The sequence below is a fragment of the Dipodomys merriami genome, unplaced genomic scaffold (genome assembly GCF_024711535.1).
Source record: "Dipodomys merriami isolate MVZ:Mamm:240054 unplaced genomic scaffold, mDipMer1.0.p SCAF_3, whole genome shotgun sequence".
NCBI classification, from domain to species: Eukaryota; Metazoa; Chordata; class Mammalia; order Rodentia; family Heteromyidae; genus Dipodomys; species Dipodomys merriami.
In genome coordinates this window covers 52,056,563-52,074,341 of record NW_027204492.1, presented here as the reverse complement: position 1 = coordinate 52,074,341, position 17,779 = coordinate 52,056,563, and the positions used below count along the sequence as shown (strand labels likewise).

General features: G+C 33.8%; 1 protein-coding gene across 6 annotated transcripts in view; it reads left to right on the top strand.

Annotated features, from left to right (window-relative positions):
• Positions 1-17,779, top strand: part of LOC138839469 (protocadherin-11 X-linked) — a 713,759-nt gene that overhangs the window by 350,611 nt on the left and 345,369 nt on the right. For all 6 annotated transcript variants that reach the window (XM_070039045.1, XM_070039044.1, XM_070039043.1 and 3 more), the window contains one exon: positions 1,097-1,177. In XM_070039045.1, the coding sequence (XP_069895146.1) occupies positions 1,097-1,177 (81 nt within the window). The remainder of the gene's footprint in view (positions 1-1,096; positions 1,178-17,779) is intronic.

Here is a 17,779-nt window from a genome sequence, read left to right as displayed (position 1 = left end):
CTAATGACCATACATTAGAATAAAAATAAAAAAGGAGAAATGGGGGCTAATGCAAACAAGAATTCAATGTATATAATACAAAATTAAAAAGAATGAGGTAAGGGATAAGTAGAGGAGTGATGTGTGAGAATGTTGAAAGGGGTGACATTGATCCACTGCATTGTATTAATAAATTTCTTTGTTAAATAGCAATAATTTGCACATCTACATAATTTTTAAAAAGAACAAAAAATAAACTCTCATGGTGACATGGCACCTAAAAACTGTCACATAGTAATGATGACACTTGATTTTGTATTACACTAAGCAACAGCATAAAGTGCGAAAAATGTGACATGGATACTGTGATACAACTACTCACCTCTGCTATAAGAATCCAATAGTCACTTAATTGGATTTGGATTTTCTCTACTACATAACAACACCTCTTTTCAAGCATCAAATGATGGTTTAACCAAACATTTACTACACATCCTGATAGCAACTATAAAGAAATGCGCATCATATATCTACAATATTTTAAAAACAAAGAATATATACTTTGTTTTTAGATAAATTTATTCAATTGCAGATATCATATTTCATTATTATGGGTTGGTAGGTGAGCACTTGCATACTTGTTTATATTATATTTTATTTGTTAAATATGGAAATAATTTATACAGAATATAGTAAATTTGAGTGTACAACACATAGAAGATAGGTTTAGATTTGTAACCATGATACAAACATAGTGTTTAAAATATTGCACTGTAATTCTTTTCAGCTTCATTGAATTAAATATTTTACATTGTCCTTCACAATTTGACCATATGTTTAATAGAATAAATAAATATAATATTATATGCTAGTTTCATAAAAAAGTAATCTCTTTTTCTACTTTCTTTTAAATATTCCATGCAAGATGCCTCAACACTTAATACTCTGTGTAGAATATTTCAACACTCAATATGCTATTTGCTAAATAATATATTGTCTTGAAAGGGATTATTTTTAGAGAATTTTATCTATAGACAATGCTTTTTCTGACATTTACTGTGGATTTAATTACAACAAATGGCATATGAATATTTATTGTTTTTTCCTTTTTCTAAAGCAAAAGAAGGAGGTGGTAAGATCTCGCACTCCCATGAAAGAATCAATGACTGTGGAGATTTGGACGCATCCTCAACCACAGGTACAAATAAGAAATCCTTTTGTACTTTTCCTCCCTATTTTTTTTTGTTGGGGAAGTTTAAATTTGCCCTGTTCAATATCTGAATCTGCTGAGATAAAAACATAACAGAAAAAACCAACAGAAAATAAATAATACAGATTTAGTAATGTGCACATCTACCTGAGAACTATACAAATATTGAAAACTCAAAGATTAAAGAGGTGCTTGCAGTTTAATTACCCTCTTCACATCAAGAGAAAAATAGAGAAAGTATAAGTAATTTTAGAATGATAGTAATGATATAAGTAATTTTTCAAAGAAGAAGGAGAAGAAGAAGAAGAGGAAGAAGAAGAAGAAGAAGAAGAAGAAGAAGAAGAAGAAGAAGAAGAAGAAGAAGAAGAAGAAGAAGAAGAAGAAGAAGAAGAAGAGAGAAGGAGAAGGAGAAGGAGAAGGAGAAGGAGAAGGAGAAGGAGAAGGAGAAGGAGAAGGAGAAGGAGAAGGAGAAGGAGAAGGAGGAGAAGGAGAAGGAGAAGGAGAAGGAGGAGAAGGAGGAGAAGGAGAAGGAGAAGGAGAAGGAGAAGGAGAAGGAGAAGGAGAAGAAGAAGAAGAAGAAGAAGAAGAAGAAGAAGAAGAAGAAGAAGAAGAAGAAGAAGAAGAAGAAGAGGAGGAGGAAGAGGAGGAGGAAGAGGAAAAGGAAGAAGAGGAGGAGGAGGAGGAGGAGGAGAAGGAGGAGGAGGAGGAGGAGGAGGAGGAGGAGGAGGAGGAGGAGGAGGAGGAGGAGGAAGAAGAAGAAGAAGAAGAAGAAGAAGAAGAAGAAGAAGAAGAAGAAGAAGAAGAAGAAGAAGAAGAAGAAGAGAGGAAGAAGAAGAAGAAGAAGAGAAGAAGAAAGAAAGAAAGAAAGAAAGAAAGAAAGAAAGAAAGAAAGAAAGAAAGAAAGAAAGAAAGAAAGGAAGGAAGGAAGGAAGGAAGGAAGGAAGGAAGGAAGGAAGGAAAGAAGGAAGGAAGGAAGGAAGGAAGGAAGGAAAGAAGGAAGGAAGGAAAGAAGGAAGGAAGGAAGGAAGGAAGGAAGGAAAGAAGGAAGGAAGGAAGGAAGGAAGGAAGGAAAGAAGGAAGGAAGGAAGGACAAAAAAGAAAGACAAAAAGACAAAAAAAGAAGAAAAAGAAAGAAGAATTGATCCCAAAAACGAAATTTCAGTAAGCCTTTGGGAAGTGATCAAGGTACAGGAAAGTGCGGAGAATAGCACAGCCCTACAGTCAAAGGTTGTCATATTATGCAGTTAGTCTTTAAAATCCTCAGAATGGTTAGCATATTTTGTGTAAATGAGTAGAGAAATTCCGGTCTTCTCTCCTTTTGTGTGTGGGTGTGTGTGCCAATACTAAGGATGAACACAGGGCCTTATGCCTTAGCTTGGCATTTTTTGCTCAAATTTAACATTCTACTACTTGATCCATACCTGTACTTACAGCATTTTTTTTGCTGGTTAATTGGACATAAAAGACTTATGGACATTTCTGCTCCAGCTAGCTTTTAACTGTGATCAGATTTCAGTCTCTAGAGTAGCTAACAGCGTAGGTGTGAGCTATCAGCACCTGTCTTCAATTTCCGTTTCTGAGTTTTAATCTTCCCTGGTTAATGAAGTTTTATAAAGGAATCCAAGATAATTGCAATTTTTGGAAGAACTTCTTTAAAAAGTTAACAGAACTGCAGAGAGTCACTTCTTAAACAGAGACAAACATGTGAAATGAGAAACCTTGATCTAATGCCTTCCAATTTCCTTGTAACTCCTGGTATTAGTTCAAACATCTTTTTGGATAATATTTTGCAGAACCTCAAAATGTTTAAATTATTATTAACATATAAAAATATTTAGTATTTTCCCATGTGTGTTCCATGAAGTTTTCTTTTTCTTTTTTTTCTTTTTTGCAGTCATGATATTTGAACTCTGGGACTAAACACTGTCCCTCAGCTCTTCAGCTCATGGCTAGGGCTCTGCCACTTGAGCCACAGCACCATTTTCGGTTTTCTGGTGGTTTATTGGAGATAAGAGTTTCATGTATGTTCCTGCCCGGGCTGGCTTTGAACTGTGATCCTCAGATCTCAGCCTCCTGAGTGGATAGGATTCCAGGTTAAGACACCGGTGCCCAACTTCTTTGGGTATTTTAATGTTGGACTCTAGTACTGAAAATATAACAGTAAACATTTGCTTATTTCTACTGTTTACTAATAATGGAGTTAGTTTAGTTGTAGGATCAGGGGCATTCATTTATCTAAAAGTATTGTGTAAACAATTGCCGATTCCCTGAAATTTTAAATGTATTTCCAGGATTAAAGATTTTAAAAATTGAGATGTGTTATTTTGTAATATGACTTAAATTTAAGGTTTAGATGTATATAGTGTGATTTCATGCTAATTAAACAAGTTTTTGTAACACCATGAAAACTAGTTCATAAGAAATCCAGTTTGAATATGTTTTTTTCAAAATTAAGCAATGAAGTATTTTTAAAGAAACTATTTTTATGCATTTCAATCAGAACAGACAAAAATGTGGTGAACAATCCCTACAAATTTGTTTTCCCAGTACAGAATCTAAGGGCACTTTAAAAAAGATTGAGGTCTACAGTATTTTCACAATAAAAAAAATAAAATTAAAAAAAAAAAGATTGAGGTCTAGGAAGGTGGCTCAGTGGTAGAGTGTTTGCCTTGTATGCATGAGGCCTTGGTTTTGATTCCTCAGCACCACATAAGCAGAAAAAGCCTGAAGTAGTGCTGTGGCTCAAGTGGTAGAGCGCTAGCCTTGGGCTGAAGAGTTGAGGGACAGCATTCAGACACTACAACCAACAAAAATTTAAAAAAATAAATAAAAATAAAAAAGATCGAGGAGACAGATTGTGTAAATATTTCCATGATATTTGATATTGTATGTCTAATTAATTTACTACTTAACAAAGTAAATGTCTCTTATCTCATAACTTAGGTGCCAATTATTTTAAAATGTCTTCTATCTAGTTATTTTAAAATATCTTTTAGTTTTTACAAAGGAAATAATTTCAGAAAATGTAGATGCATGAAAGGACATTCACAGTTTTAGGTTAAAAAACAATAGAAAAGGAGAATCACATTTGATTATTTATTTATTATTCATGTATTTTTCTAGAAATTATGAAAACTATGTATTTTGCAATAATAAACTATAACTTTATGACAAAAAGAGAATAACTAGAAAGAAGAAATTAATGTTATAAAGGTGAATTACAACCTGGAACCTGTGCAAGTAGTTATAAGTTTTAAATTATTCCAATACAAATTAGTTTCTTCAACAAATTTCAATTTTGACTTTCATGTCTCATATTTCTGATTCAGTCTCATGCAACTTATTGGTACAGAAGTTGAATTGGAGATGAACATAATATGACTTTTAGTATTTATATTTAAAGGGCATTGCATAATTTTACTGTTTATTAACTCCTTGATTGAGAAATTATCACAGCAGTCAAAGAAATATTTTTTAAATATACACACAATTATTTGTTTTCCTTATTTATTTGTACTGAGAACTCATGTATGCTAAGCAGACACTACATCACATATTTACACTTGTAGCCCAACACAATTTAAAATATATGCCTCAAGACTTATATATACGGCCTATAATTATGGCATAAGATATGGCTGAGATAAACAGATGTAGGATGGTACTAGACATAGTTATGTGATATTTTATTGATTGAATTTATTTAACAAGACATAAAAATATTATATACTAAGAAGTCCCCCAAGGGACTAAAAAATAACCTCTTGTTTTTAGATTTGTGAAATTTTATTGTAAAATTGAGAGGTTATAGTTCTTTAAGTTAGGTAATGAGTATATTTCCTTTTGAATAGTGTCACTCTCTCCATCATGCACTCCCAGTTTTACCCTCCCGACTTGCCTCCCCTCTGAAATTATATAGTTCATTAAAATATAAACTCATTTAATTCTCATTTCAAGCCTATACCTATTTTAAGTTTATTAGTATTTCCCTATTTTGTAGATATGAAAATAGGAGCACAAAACAATTACAGTAAATACTAAAGAAACAATGCAAACTGTTTGAGTCTGTCTCCAAACCTCATCTTCATAAAGACATTGCAATAATTTCTCATCAAGAATGAATGGCAAGGGGGCTGGGAAGGTGGCTCAGTGGTAGAGTGCTTGCCTTGCATGCATGAGGCCCTGGGTTCGATTCCTCAGCACCACATAAGCTAAAAGAAAAAAGCCGGAAGTGGTACTGTGGCTCAAGTGGTAGAGCACTAGCCTTGAGCTGAAGAGCTGAGGGACAGCGCCCAGGCCCAGAATTCAGGCACACGACCGGACCCCACCCCCCCACCCAGAAAAAGGATGAATGGCAAGAAACACAGGTGGTCCTGAAACAAGCAATATTTTTTAATTTTTATTTTTATTGTGAAAATACCATACAGAGGGGTTACAATTACATGGGAAAGGTAATGAGTACCTTTCTTATCAAGCATTGTAGCCTCCTCCTTTGTTTGGTTTCCCCTTACCATCCCTTCCCATCGCCCCCCCCCCACCCACATGCCTAACATCTTGTACATCTCATTGGTGCAATGGGTCCACCTGTATCCCTATTTAACAATTTGTTTTTTCCCCTCCCCTCCACAAATTATACAATATCAAATACAGTGAAAACAGGGGTTCCTCAAAAGACTCCACATAGAACTCCCCTATGACCCAGCAATCCTACTTTTGGGCATTTGCCCAAATGATCACAAACAAGACCATACGAAAGCTACCAGGAAAACTAGGTTTATTGAAGCATTATTTACCATAGCTAAGATATGGAACCATCCCAGATGCCCTTCAGTAGATGAATGGGTCGAGAAAATATGGTATATATACACAATGGAATTCTATGCCTCCATCAGAAAGAATGACATTGCCCCATTTCTTAGGCAATGGAAAGACTTGGAAAAAGTTATATTAAGTGAAGTAAGCCAGGCAAAGAAACATAAGTCCCATGGTTTCCCTTATTTGCAATAACTAGAATATGTCTGAGACAAGCAGAAATGGTCACATAAGTTGATGTTAAGCGAAATGAACCCCAAGTTAAGGACAAGAAATATTTTAAAAGGACTTTCCAGGTGTTATACTAATATGATTTTCTGTTCAGCCAGAAATATACCTGCATATATTTGCATATGATAAAGTAAGATGACCCTTTTATGATGTTCAAGTGAAAAGAACATACAGACCCAGAAGAATATTATCTGTTTAAATAATCCTCTCAACTGCAGTTTTTAGAAATGTTAAATTTACTATAATAGTCCTTAATGAAAAAATTTTCAAGACAAGGAAGGCTAATTAAAAATGATAGAATGTGAGAGTTTCCACAGTTTTAAAGCAATACGTTCTAATCTTGGAATTGTTACTAACAGGATCACTAATTCAATATGCTAACAGAAAATTCATTGAGAAAGGAATTACTACATTAATCACATATTTTATTACAGTATGATTTAAGAAATCCACAGGAGTTTGGGTAATCAGTTTTTATAAAATTAAACCAACAATATAATTTTTGCATATTCTAAATGATCTTCAGTTGCTTACACAAAACTGAACTGATACGATTTATGGGATTTTATTTTTGGTTTGTTTACAAATAGAAAATTGCCAATAGAAGAATAGAAGTTTAGATGCTTAGGTTCAAGTTCAATACTATTGTCTACTTTTTTGTTTTGATTGGAAAATAAACAAAATTAATAAAATATTTGTCTGGGCTAGCACAATTGATTCATCAAATTGAGATAACTAATGGGCAACATTTTATGTTGATTTCAAAATGTACCTACTTTGTAATAAATTGTAATAGTTTTTCATTAATATTTGAATTATCTTGAAAAATACACTGAGAATGTGAAATCACGTATTTTTTAATATGCACATACCATGAACCTTTTTACTTACCAGTCACAACTTCAAATCACATACTATAATACTTTTAAGATGATAATAACCTCTTGTTTTTGTTTCTGGTGGTCATGTGTGTAATCTCAGGTTCTGGGTTCTGTCTTTAGGTTTTTATCACTCATGACTAGCACTCAGTCACTTTGAACCACAACTCCATTTCTGGTTTGGGGGTATTTAATTGGAGATAATAGATTCATAGTCTTCCTTACCCAGCTGGCTTCTACTCACTTTCTTCAGTAGATACTTTTTTAAATTTAATTTTATATTTTTTTGTGAACATACTGTACAGAGGGGCTACAATTACATGGGCAGGATAATGCGTACATTTGTCATCAAGCATTGCAGCCTCCTCCTTTGTTTACCCTTCACATCCCTTCCCAGCCTCCCCCCCTCACCCTCCACCCAATCCTCCCCCCCCACCGCACCAACATTGTAAAGCTCGTTTTGGACATGACAACTTGTACTTCTCATTGTTGCAACAGGTCCACCTGTATCCTTAAATGACTTGTTTTTCCCCATCTCCTCCACAAGTTATACTGACATCAAATATAGTGAAAGCAGGGGTTATACTGTGGGGGAGGGACATACAAAGCAACAAAGAGATAATCTTATAAATGCGTTAGAAACACATGCATGAAAGAAAAAACATTAAAATACATATGGAAGCGTTCATTTTCCTAACATCACATTATCTTACCATAGGAAGAACCCAGTTTTCAGTGGATACTTTTTAAGAACTGTTTTTTGAACCACATATTAAATAATGTATGTTTTCTTCCATGCCCAAGTATTATTTATCATTCAGATAGAAATGTTGTGAGAAAATACAGTCTATAGACATGTAAGTTAATTTATTACTAAGAAGGGATTTGGTAGGTTTTTCCAAAGCTGTTTAATGGGATTTTTGAGAATTATTTTCATCTTTGGAGATATGTTGTGAAAATCTTTAAGTGTCAACTAAGGTTAGATATATATCTGTTTACCTAATGAGGAGCCTATTGTAAAAAGAAAATCAACAAACAAATATGACAATATTAGTTGTAAGTGAAGAATTTTATTTTTTAGACTTTGTAAGAAACAAAAACAAGAGGTTATTATCTATCTTAAAAGTATTATAGTATGTGATTTGAAGTTGTAACTGGTAAGTAAAAAGGTTCATGGTATGTGCATATTAAAAAATACGTGATTTCACGTTCCCTGCTTACAAGACCAGGGTCTTAAGATTTTGCCACAGTCCATGACCTTTAGGAATGGGTGCAATTTACTATTTATCATCAATAACTTTTATTTTAAGTGATTGTCAAAGTTATAATGGTAAGTACTTGCAAGTATTTCTTTTTATTTTGATTTATAACAGTTTTTTTGATGTTTAGAAGCTATTAATATCCTTTTCCCTTTGTTGAGTAAACTCGACTCAGAAAGACTGTTACCTAAAGTTGCATGATTCAGAAGACATATAATAAAATTCACATGTTGATGTGAATACCCATATTATTTGACAACTACAGTCTCCCATTCTGTAAGGGAATTCCAGTAATCATGTACTCCAGGGAATTGCTCCTTAATAAATATTTATCCAAGATATGACCTGATATCCCATGATATCTATGGCATGTTAAGGAATATCATGAACATAGGAGATGGTTGCCATATCCAAAGATAAAAGGCTTTATGAACACCCGCACAGTGGAAGGTAGATAGGAACTATTTGCTAGAGACCATGGAACACAAAATATTGGAAATCAACTATGAAAATAATTTGCTGTGGTGTTCATATCCACTGATAGGCTATAAAAAAGTATAAATACCATTCAACATGAAAAATATTCAAATGAATAATATGTAGGTTCTCAGTTTCTGAATCTATGAAAGAAATCCAGGATATGATATCTATATCACAAATCAATTGTTCAAGTAGTTTTGGATTATAACTGATCAGCTTGTGTATGAGTTGTCTAATAATACCTAAAACCCAAGCAAAACAATTTATGCTTGTGTTCACTGATGGAACCTTGTTATTTGCACTAAAATGAAAGTAATAAAAGTTTACTTCTTGGTTTAAGTGTGAAAATTATATGACATAAGCACTGAGAGTAAAATGGTTACCACTTGAAAATGGAATGAACACTAGGAATAGAGTTTAGGGACATAATCAGATTGAAGTATGGGCCTTAATGATCAGTAGCCAGCCATGCTAAATGAGAAAGAGCAGAAATTAAGTTATCCTGCAGAAGCTGAAGATTCTGATAGAGATGGTTGGGTGGATTCTGTAGAAAAAAATATGTAGGCAATGATGAAACTCCTCTTCTGTATTATCTCCTTCTCATTATTGTGAGATTCCAACCACTTGATATTCTGTTAACAATAGATGAAGTCAGACTACCAAAAATCATTTGATACCTCTGTAACTTGTGTGAGATATTTATATATTTTTCATAGACTACTATATGAGATAATGCAATTGAGAAAAACTGGGTATATAGTAGATGCTCAACAAGAAGCTATCCAATCACATTTTTTCTCTAAAATTCCTTGTAAAAACTGAAAGACATAACGGGAAGCAGGAAATTTAGGAATACAAGCTGGAAAACGAAATTGCCTTAGAAAACATGGATGCTCAGAATAGGTATTGGGAAGTACTGCTATGTTGTTACAGATAGTAGAACAAGGTAGAGTTGAATAGGTTGAGAACCTTTGGTAATATCTATAAAGGAAAACTAGACAAATGCCAGAGACATCATATGTCCTTGCTTTACATTGATTTTGGTAGGTGCTATCTTTTTTTTGTTGTTTGTTTTGGTCCGTGATGGGGCTTGAACTCTGAGCTTGGGTACTGTCCCTTCGCACTTCAGCTCAAGGCGAAGGCTCTACCGCTTGAGCCACAGTGCCACTTCTGGTTTTTTTCTAGTGGTTTATTGGAGATAAGAGTCTCACGGACTTTCCTGCCCGAGCTGATTTGAACCGTGATCCTCATATTTCAGCCTCCTGAGTAGCTAGGATTACCGGCGTGAGCCACTGGCACCCGGCTGGCAGATGTTATCTTAAAGTAAAAAGTACAGTTTATTAACTTAGTATATCCAATTCTCTGATGGACATGAATTTATACATGGAAAAGAATTTATTTTGGATCATTATATTTTGGCTGTTAGTTTATAAACAAATTAAAATTATTTTCTTGGGGAACACACTGCTCAGTTCCTCAGATTTGTGGAAACAAATGCATAGGTGTCTAGTTACTTTGACACACTTGCTAAAGTAATCTAAACCTATATAACAAATAATAAAAATAAAATGGAACCTTTCTATAATAATTAGATTATTTGTTGAATTTCAACACAATCAAAAAGCATGATCTCATTCATAAAATAGTTTTAAGAAATTTACAATGGCAAGAGATTCTTGTTGTGCTACGGAATTCTTTTAAACATGATTTTGGCAGATAATCTGAATAATAAATCTGTAGTTCAGGGATTTGTTCAGAATGCATACTGAGTAATATGTAATTGTTGTACTTAATTTTAGTGCTCAAATATCATAGAAACAATATTAGAAAATTTACCAAGTTGCATTCCTTGGAAACTTTAAAGATTTGCTTGTTTTGTTTTGTGGTCTGTTTACTTTGACTTTGTAGTAGATAGACCTTCTCTCCTGCTATTTCCTGCTGATAATTCCTATTAATAAACATAGCAAAGCATCCTGATCTCTCTGCAGTTGTCATACCTTCTCTGTGATATAGAACTCTTTTTGTTCATTTGGTTTATTGAAAATACGGTAAGATGAGTGAAGACTTTTTTTTTTTTTTTTACCAACAGTGGTACTCTCACTAGGTTTCTGCCTAGATCTTCAGTCAGGTTTGATTTACTTTAGAAGAGTCCAAGAGTGAGTTCCTAAAGGTATTTTATCTGCATTTTTTTTTACTTCAAGGCTACAAAACTCATACCTTGACTGGAGTAAAATTTCATTTTTTCCTCACTCCTAGACTTATCAATCCATGCTCAAATAGTTACTAGATTTTACAGTCTAAATTTCAATATTGATTATAGATACCTTGACATCCAATATATGTTTCACATGTTGGTTTGGGGTTTGAACTTGGGGTATTGTGTGAACCATACCACCAGCCCCTTTTTTTGTTTATTTTTAGAGATAAAGTCTCATTTTTTTTAATCCAGGCCAGTATGGGATTCAATCTCTTACTTGTGCTTTTCAAACAGCTGGGATGATAGGCCTCCCCATCATGCCCAGTTTTTTGTTGTTGTTGTTGTTGTTGCTGTTGTCTCTGAGACAGAAATCTCTAACTTGGCTCACTCTGGCCTTGAACCTCTATCCTTCTGATCTTACCCAACCAAAAGTATCTAGGAGTATATGTGTAAGTCGACACACCAGTCCTCCCATTGGGTACTGAATTAATTTTAGTCACATTCATAACTCCGTTTTGGCTTACACTCCTCTTAGTCCTTGTTACTGGCTTATTTTTAATGTATCAAAGCATTTAAGTCATATTGAACTCTTTGATTTTCTCCATTTTTCTTTATGTATTCTTACTTATTTGTATATATTTATTCTCTGTCATTCAATTTTCTTCCCATCTCTGTCCCTGTCCTTTTTTTTTTTAATTTAATTTTATTTTATTTGTGAACATCCTGTACAGAGGAGTTACAAGTACATGGGCAGGGGGCAGGATAACGCGAACATTTCTTACCAAGCATTGCAGCCTCCTCCTTTGTTTACCCTTCACATCCCTTCCCAGCCTCCCCCCTCCCCCCAATCCCAATCCCAATCCTTCTCCTTCCCCCCCCTTACCCCCCCCCCCCCCCGCAGTGACGTTGTAAAGCTCGTTTTGGACATGACAACTTGTACTTCTCATTGTTGCAACAGGTCCACCTGTATCCTTAAACAACTGGTTTTTCCCCATCTCCTCCACAAGTTATACTAACATCAAATATAGTGAAAGCAGGGGTTATACTGTGGGGGAGGGACATACAAAGCAACAAAGAGATAATCTTAAAAATGCATTAGAAACACATGCATAAAAGAAAAAACATTAAAATACATATCAAAGGGTTCATTTTCCTGACATCACATTATCTGACCTTTTCCACTTGACTCATACATCTATTAGATATTAAAAAGGGAAACCATGGGACCTATGTTTCTTTGGGCCTGGCTTACTTCACTTAATATAATTTTTTCCAAACCTTTCCATTTCCTAACAAATGGGGAAATGTCATTCTTTCTGATGGAGGCATAGAATTCCATTGTGTATATATACCACATTTTCTTGATCCATTCATCTACTGAGGGGTATCTGGGTTGGTTCCATATCTTAGCTATGGTAAATAATGCTGCAATAAACATAGTTGTGCTGGTAGCTTTAGTGTGGTCTTGTTTGTAAACATTTGGGTAAATGCCCAAAAGTGGGATTGCTGGGTCATAGGGGAGTTCTATGTGAAGTCTTTTGAGGAACCTCCATACTGCTTTCGAAAGTGGTTGAACAAGTTTACATTCCCACCAACAATGAAAAGGTTCCTTTCTGTCCACATCCCCTCCAGCATCTGTTGTTGTTAGAGTTCTTGATTTTTGCTGTTCTAACTGGAGTGAGGTGATATCTCAATGTTGTTTTGATTTGCATTTCTTTTATGGCTAGGGATGTTGAACATTTCTTCATGTGTCTATTGGCCATCCTTCTTTCTTCTTCAGAGAAGTTTCTCTTTAAGTCTTTCGCCCACTTATTTATTGGGCAGTTGTTTCTTTGAGGATTTGTTGTTGGGGGGTTTAATTTTTTGAGTTCCAAGTATATTTTAGATATGAGACCCTTGTCCGTTGTATGGCTAGTAAAGATCTTCTCCCAATCCGTGGGCTTTCTATTGATCTTGCTAGCTATGTCCTTTGCCCTGAAGAAGCTCTGCAACTTTATGCAATCCCATTTGTCCAAACTTTCTTTGATTTGTTGTGTTTCTGGGTCTCTATTCAGAAAATTTCGGCCTGAGCCAAGGAGACCTAGGGTTTCTCCTATTCCATCCTGTAATGTTTTCAGAGTGTCTGCTTTGACTTCAAGGTCTTTGATCCATTTGGAGTTGATTCTGGTGCAGGGTGATATATAAGGATCTAGCTTAAGTTTTCTACATGTAGTTAACCAATTTTGCCAGCACCATTTACTGAAGAGGTTGTCTTTCTTCCATTCTATTGTTTTAGCTTCCTTATCGAAGATTAGATGGCTATAGGTCTGTAGGTTCATTTCTGGGTTTTCAATTCTATTCCATTGGTCCTGAGGTCTGTTCTTATGCCAATACCAAGCTGTTTTGATTACTATGGCTTTATAGTAGAGTTTGAAGTTTGGTATTGATATTCCTCCAGCAGTGTTCTTTCCATTGAGGAGCCTTTTTGCTATTCAGGGTCTTTTATTGTTCCATATGAATTTTTGGATTGCCTCTTCTCTTTCCTTGAAGAATGAGGTTGGAATTTTGATAGGTATTGCGTTGAATTTGTAGATTAGTCCCTGTCCTTAACCAAAGGCATATTCAGATTTGAAGGTATCCAGTTTTCCGTCAGGTCTCCATTCTTTGAGATCCTCTAAATCTACAGGGATTATTGGAAGGAAGACTATATTGCAAGTATCTATACTTATGACTCATTTTCCCACCAAAAAGTGAGTCCTTAGGAGCAGTGATGACTTGTATCACATGCCTCCTTTACATACCATTGTTTCTTGCACCAGTAGATATTCTTCAAATTCCAGGTACAGCATTCTTTTAGCATCCAAGCATACATATATACCCACATATTTTTTTAAAGAGAAAATATATCATGCTGTTGAGCCTAAGTTTGAGAATCAGTTAATTCATGGTTTCAACTCCAACACTAACACAAGCTATTTGATTTTCGCAGGATCATTTAATGACTCAGTTTCCTTTTCCTTATCTATCCTAACTATAATAATTAGACCTCGATCACCAGAAATGGATGTGTGTGATATTTTATAACCTATATAATTCACTTAGTACAATGTATGGCTCATAAGTGTTTAACTTTTTGATCTCTAGGTAATAAATAAACATTATATAATTTAATACAGCTTTATTCATTTCTTTAGTCATTCATTCTAAAAAGAGTTCATGCTTCCCTCTTTTAAACATTATCACACATAGGTTTTTTTCTCTTTATTACAATGTCTCCAAATAGGAATATTACTTAGCCTCCAAAAACATTATAGCTATGATGCTATTATTTCTTGTGGTCAGAATTTTTTTAAATTCTTCTAACTTTTTAATATAAAGTCACCTGACTGTGGAACTGAACCTCAAAGCATCAGAACTTCAAACTCCCATCTAACTACCTTAGTACACCACCTTAAATGAACTTTCCTATATCTCTCTACCTGTCCTTACTCACCTAGTTCTCACCCTGTCCTCTAGTAGCAACCATTTTATTATCAGCTTTTGTGATCACATATCTGTGAGATTATATATGAAACTAGATATTATATATCTCACATATTAATGAGATTATAAATATATTTGTCCTTTTATGTATGCCATATTTAAATTAATAATCTCCAATTCTATCTATGTTGTCCAAAATATGACATTAGTTCATTCTTTTCAATGCATAAATAGCAATTCATTAGTCATTTTATGTATGGCACATTTTCTTTGTACATTAATTGAAATACACTTATTGTTTCATTTTCGGCTTTTGTTGGTAGAACTGAAAGAAACATGGGAATGAACTGTTTCTTTGAGATATTTAATCTAGGGATGCACAATAGTAGAAAATGTGAATTATAATTCATGTCTATGTTTTCAATTTTTACTAGGCATGTATATCATTTTCTATAATGCTTTTTATACTAGCTTACATTCCTATTGACAATATGCCAAGATTCAACTTTTTTCCCTCACCTCCTTGTAAGCATTTGCTCTCTTTAGTATTTTTGGTATTACTCATTCTTCCTGGGATTAGATAATCTATCTTTGTGATTTTGACTTTAATTTCCCTGATGACTAGTGATGTTAAGCATGTCTTATCTCTTGCCCTTTGTATATGTTCTTTGAAATGTCCACTAAGATATATTGCCTATTTTAAATTGGATAATTTACCTTTTGTTTTGAGTAGAGAGCAGTATTCAAATTTGAAATCAAGTCTTAGCACTTGCCAGGCAATCACTCTTAACACTTGAACCACCATCCTACACATTACCTTGGGTTTTCCTTGCCATTAAATTTTGTAGTTCATGATGTATTGTGTATATTAACTTCTTTTCTCTTGTGTAATTTTTAAGTATTTTCTCCCAGGCTGTAGATTGTGTTTTCACTAGTGTTTGTTTTCTGTGATGAGCAGAAACTTTTCATTAGATATAATCCATTTGTCCAATTTGGATTTTGTTTCTTGTGCTTTGGGGATCATCTCTAAAACCTTCTTGCTCATTGCAGTGTTCTGAAGTGTTTACTGATTATGGAAACATTGATAGACTAAAGATCAAAACCTATGTTTGATTACCAGGTAATGAAACACAAAAATGCATGAAGTAATCTTTGTAGAATATTGAAGCTCATAATTTACATTCCTTGTAATGTTCAAGTAAGCATGAAATTTCAAAGATAAAGAACTCAAAGCAGATAAACTCTCAAATGGCTTTCTAAATAATTAATTCTTAGAAAAATGGAAGCAGTTAAGGAATACTCCCAGTTAATCTGTATTTTGAATGTAATTTCAGGACACATTCAGTTTTAATAATGAATAGATGAAGTATATTCTCTGATCATCAGCAAGTTTGCAAGTAATTGTGCACATCATTGTCTTGTCACTCACACCACTCACCCACTCATAATATAGCCTTAGACTACTTATAACTTCAGCATCTAAGTTTTATTCCTTGGCTTTCTACCAAATTCTTTTTACACTTCTTTTGCTTCATTCCCAAATGCAACAACTGACACCTGAATTGATCTTGTGAACTATGCTAATTATTAATCTCTTATTCTGTTGAATTTTTTCCTAGCATGGTTTAATTTGTCAAGATATATAAACTGGATGGAAATTTCAATAAATTTCAGTCATTTGTATACATACTGTACAGTAATGTGTCAACACTGTTGGTTATGACTAATAATCCTAAAGCTATTGAAATCCCTGGCATATGTTTTTTTTATTTAATTTTCACTTTCAAGAGACAAACCTGTGGTTTTTTTCATATAAATAAAACCCCTTTATGATCAGTTTGGTTACCATTCAAACTTAAATGCCATTTTTGTGCTTCTTTTAAAAATGAAATCTATAATTGAAAATGTTATATTTCTGTATTTCTGGTTTCCTTAGGGAGAGAAACTGATTTGTAATACTGTAGAGAGATTTAATGGTTCAATCCCTAGGAGCTTTGCATTCATTTTTATACTTTAATACAAAATATAATGTAGACACCAGAAAATTTTGCAGACTCTTACAAGTTACAACACTAAGCAATCACATCAATTTAATAATGAATTGAAAAAGATTATTCTAAAGGATGAAAAATAGATATCTATAGTTTTTTTCAAAATACTGTGTCCCTCAAAGTGAAACATTTAACAAGCCACTATATAAGCACTATTAGGTTATACTAAAATAAAATGAGAACGAAATTGATTGAAAAGAGAGGAAAACCTAACATATCAGTTCTTGCAAGATCAGCAGTTCATTTATCTTTTCATGTTATATTCACAATGTTTAAGTCTTAGCAACACAAAGCCAAATTATTCTGATAAACTTCTTTATTTCTGAAGTTTGTTAATCAGTTGAACAATGAAGCTTGTGTTTAAAAAGTCAACAGCTTGGATTCCATTGCCTGCAATGCTCAAACAAATAATGAAGGTTGAATAAATAATTTGTATAATTATCTTTAATAATTTACATTTTCAAGTACACCTATGTACATTTAGGAGTACTTTAAGTCCTAATCAGACAGAAAATTGGTGTGCACATTACAGAGGTTTGGAAGATGAAGAAGAACTACTTTTGTGATTTCATTTACATTAAATTTAGCAGGAAGAATTCTGAATTTCTTTTTGGCATCCACTGAACACAATTTTACTTGATGGAGGAACTACTAATGAAATTTTCTGAGGAGTTGGATTTAAGAGTCTTTCAGACTATCCTATTCTGGCTGGCTTTCAAACTGTGATCCTCACATCTCAGTCTCCAGACTATGATGACAGGAGTGAGCCACCAGTGCCCAGCTTCCTTGAAGGTTTTGATTTAAGAAAGGATGTTTTTGATGCTGCTTCCCCACTTATTATCAAAAATTAGCAATATATTTTTCCCAACAAATAGCAATGAACTACATCTCTATGAGTTATCATTCCTTATAGTTTTTCAGTTGAAACAATAATTCTATTTTCAGGTGTGTGTCATCTAGAGTAAAGGATATATATACATACCAGGAATACTTTTTTCAGACAAAATTGTGTGCTGGTTGAAGAGTAAATTCCATATTAAAATTACACATCTCCTTTAAATGCTAAATTGTATGTTTCAGGCTTTAGGAATGTAGGAGTCAAAGCTTAGTGAGACTGATATGAGCAATAGTACTCAGTAAACACTCATTAGAAAAGGTGAGATTTGAGTTGGGCCTCTGGGGAGGAGTGAGATTTAGATGAGAGGAAACAAATAAGAAGA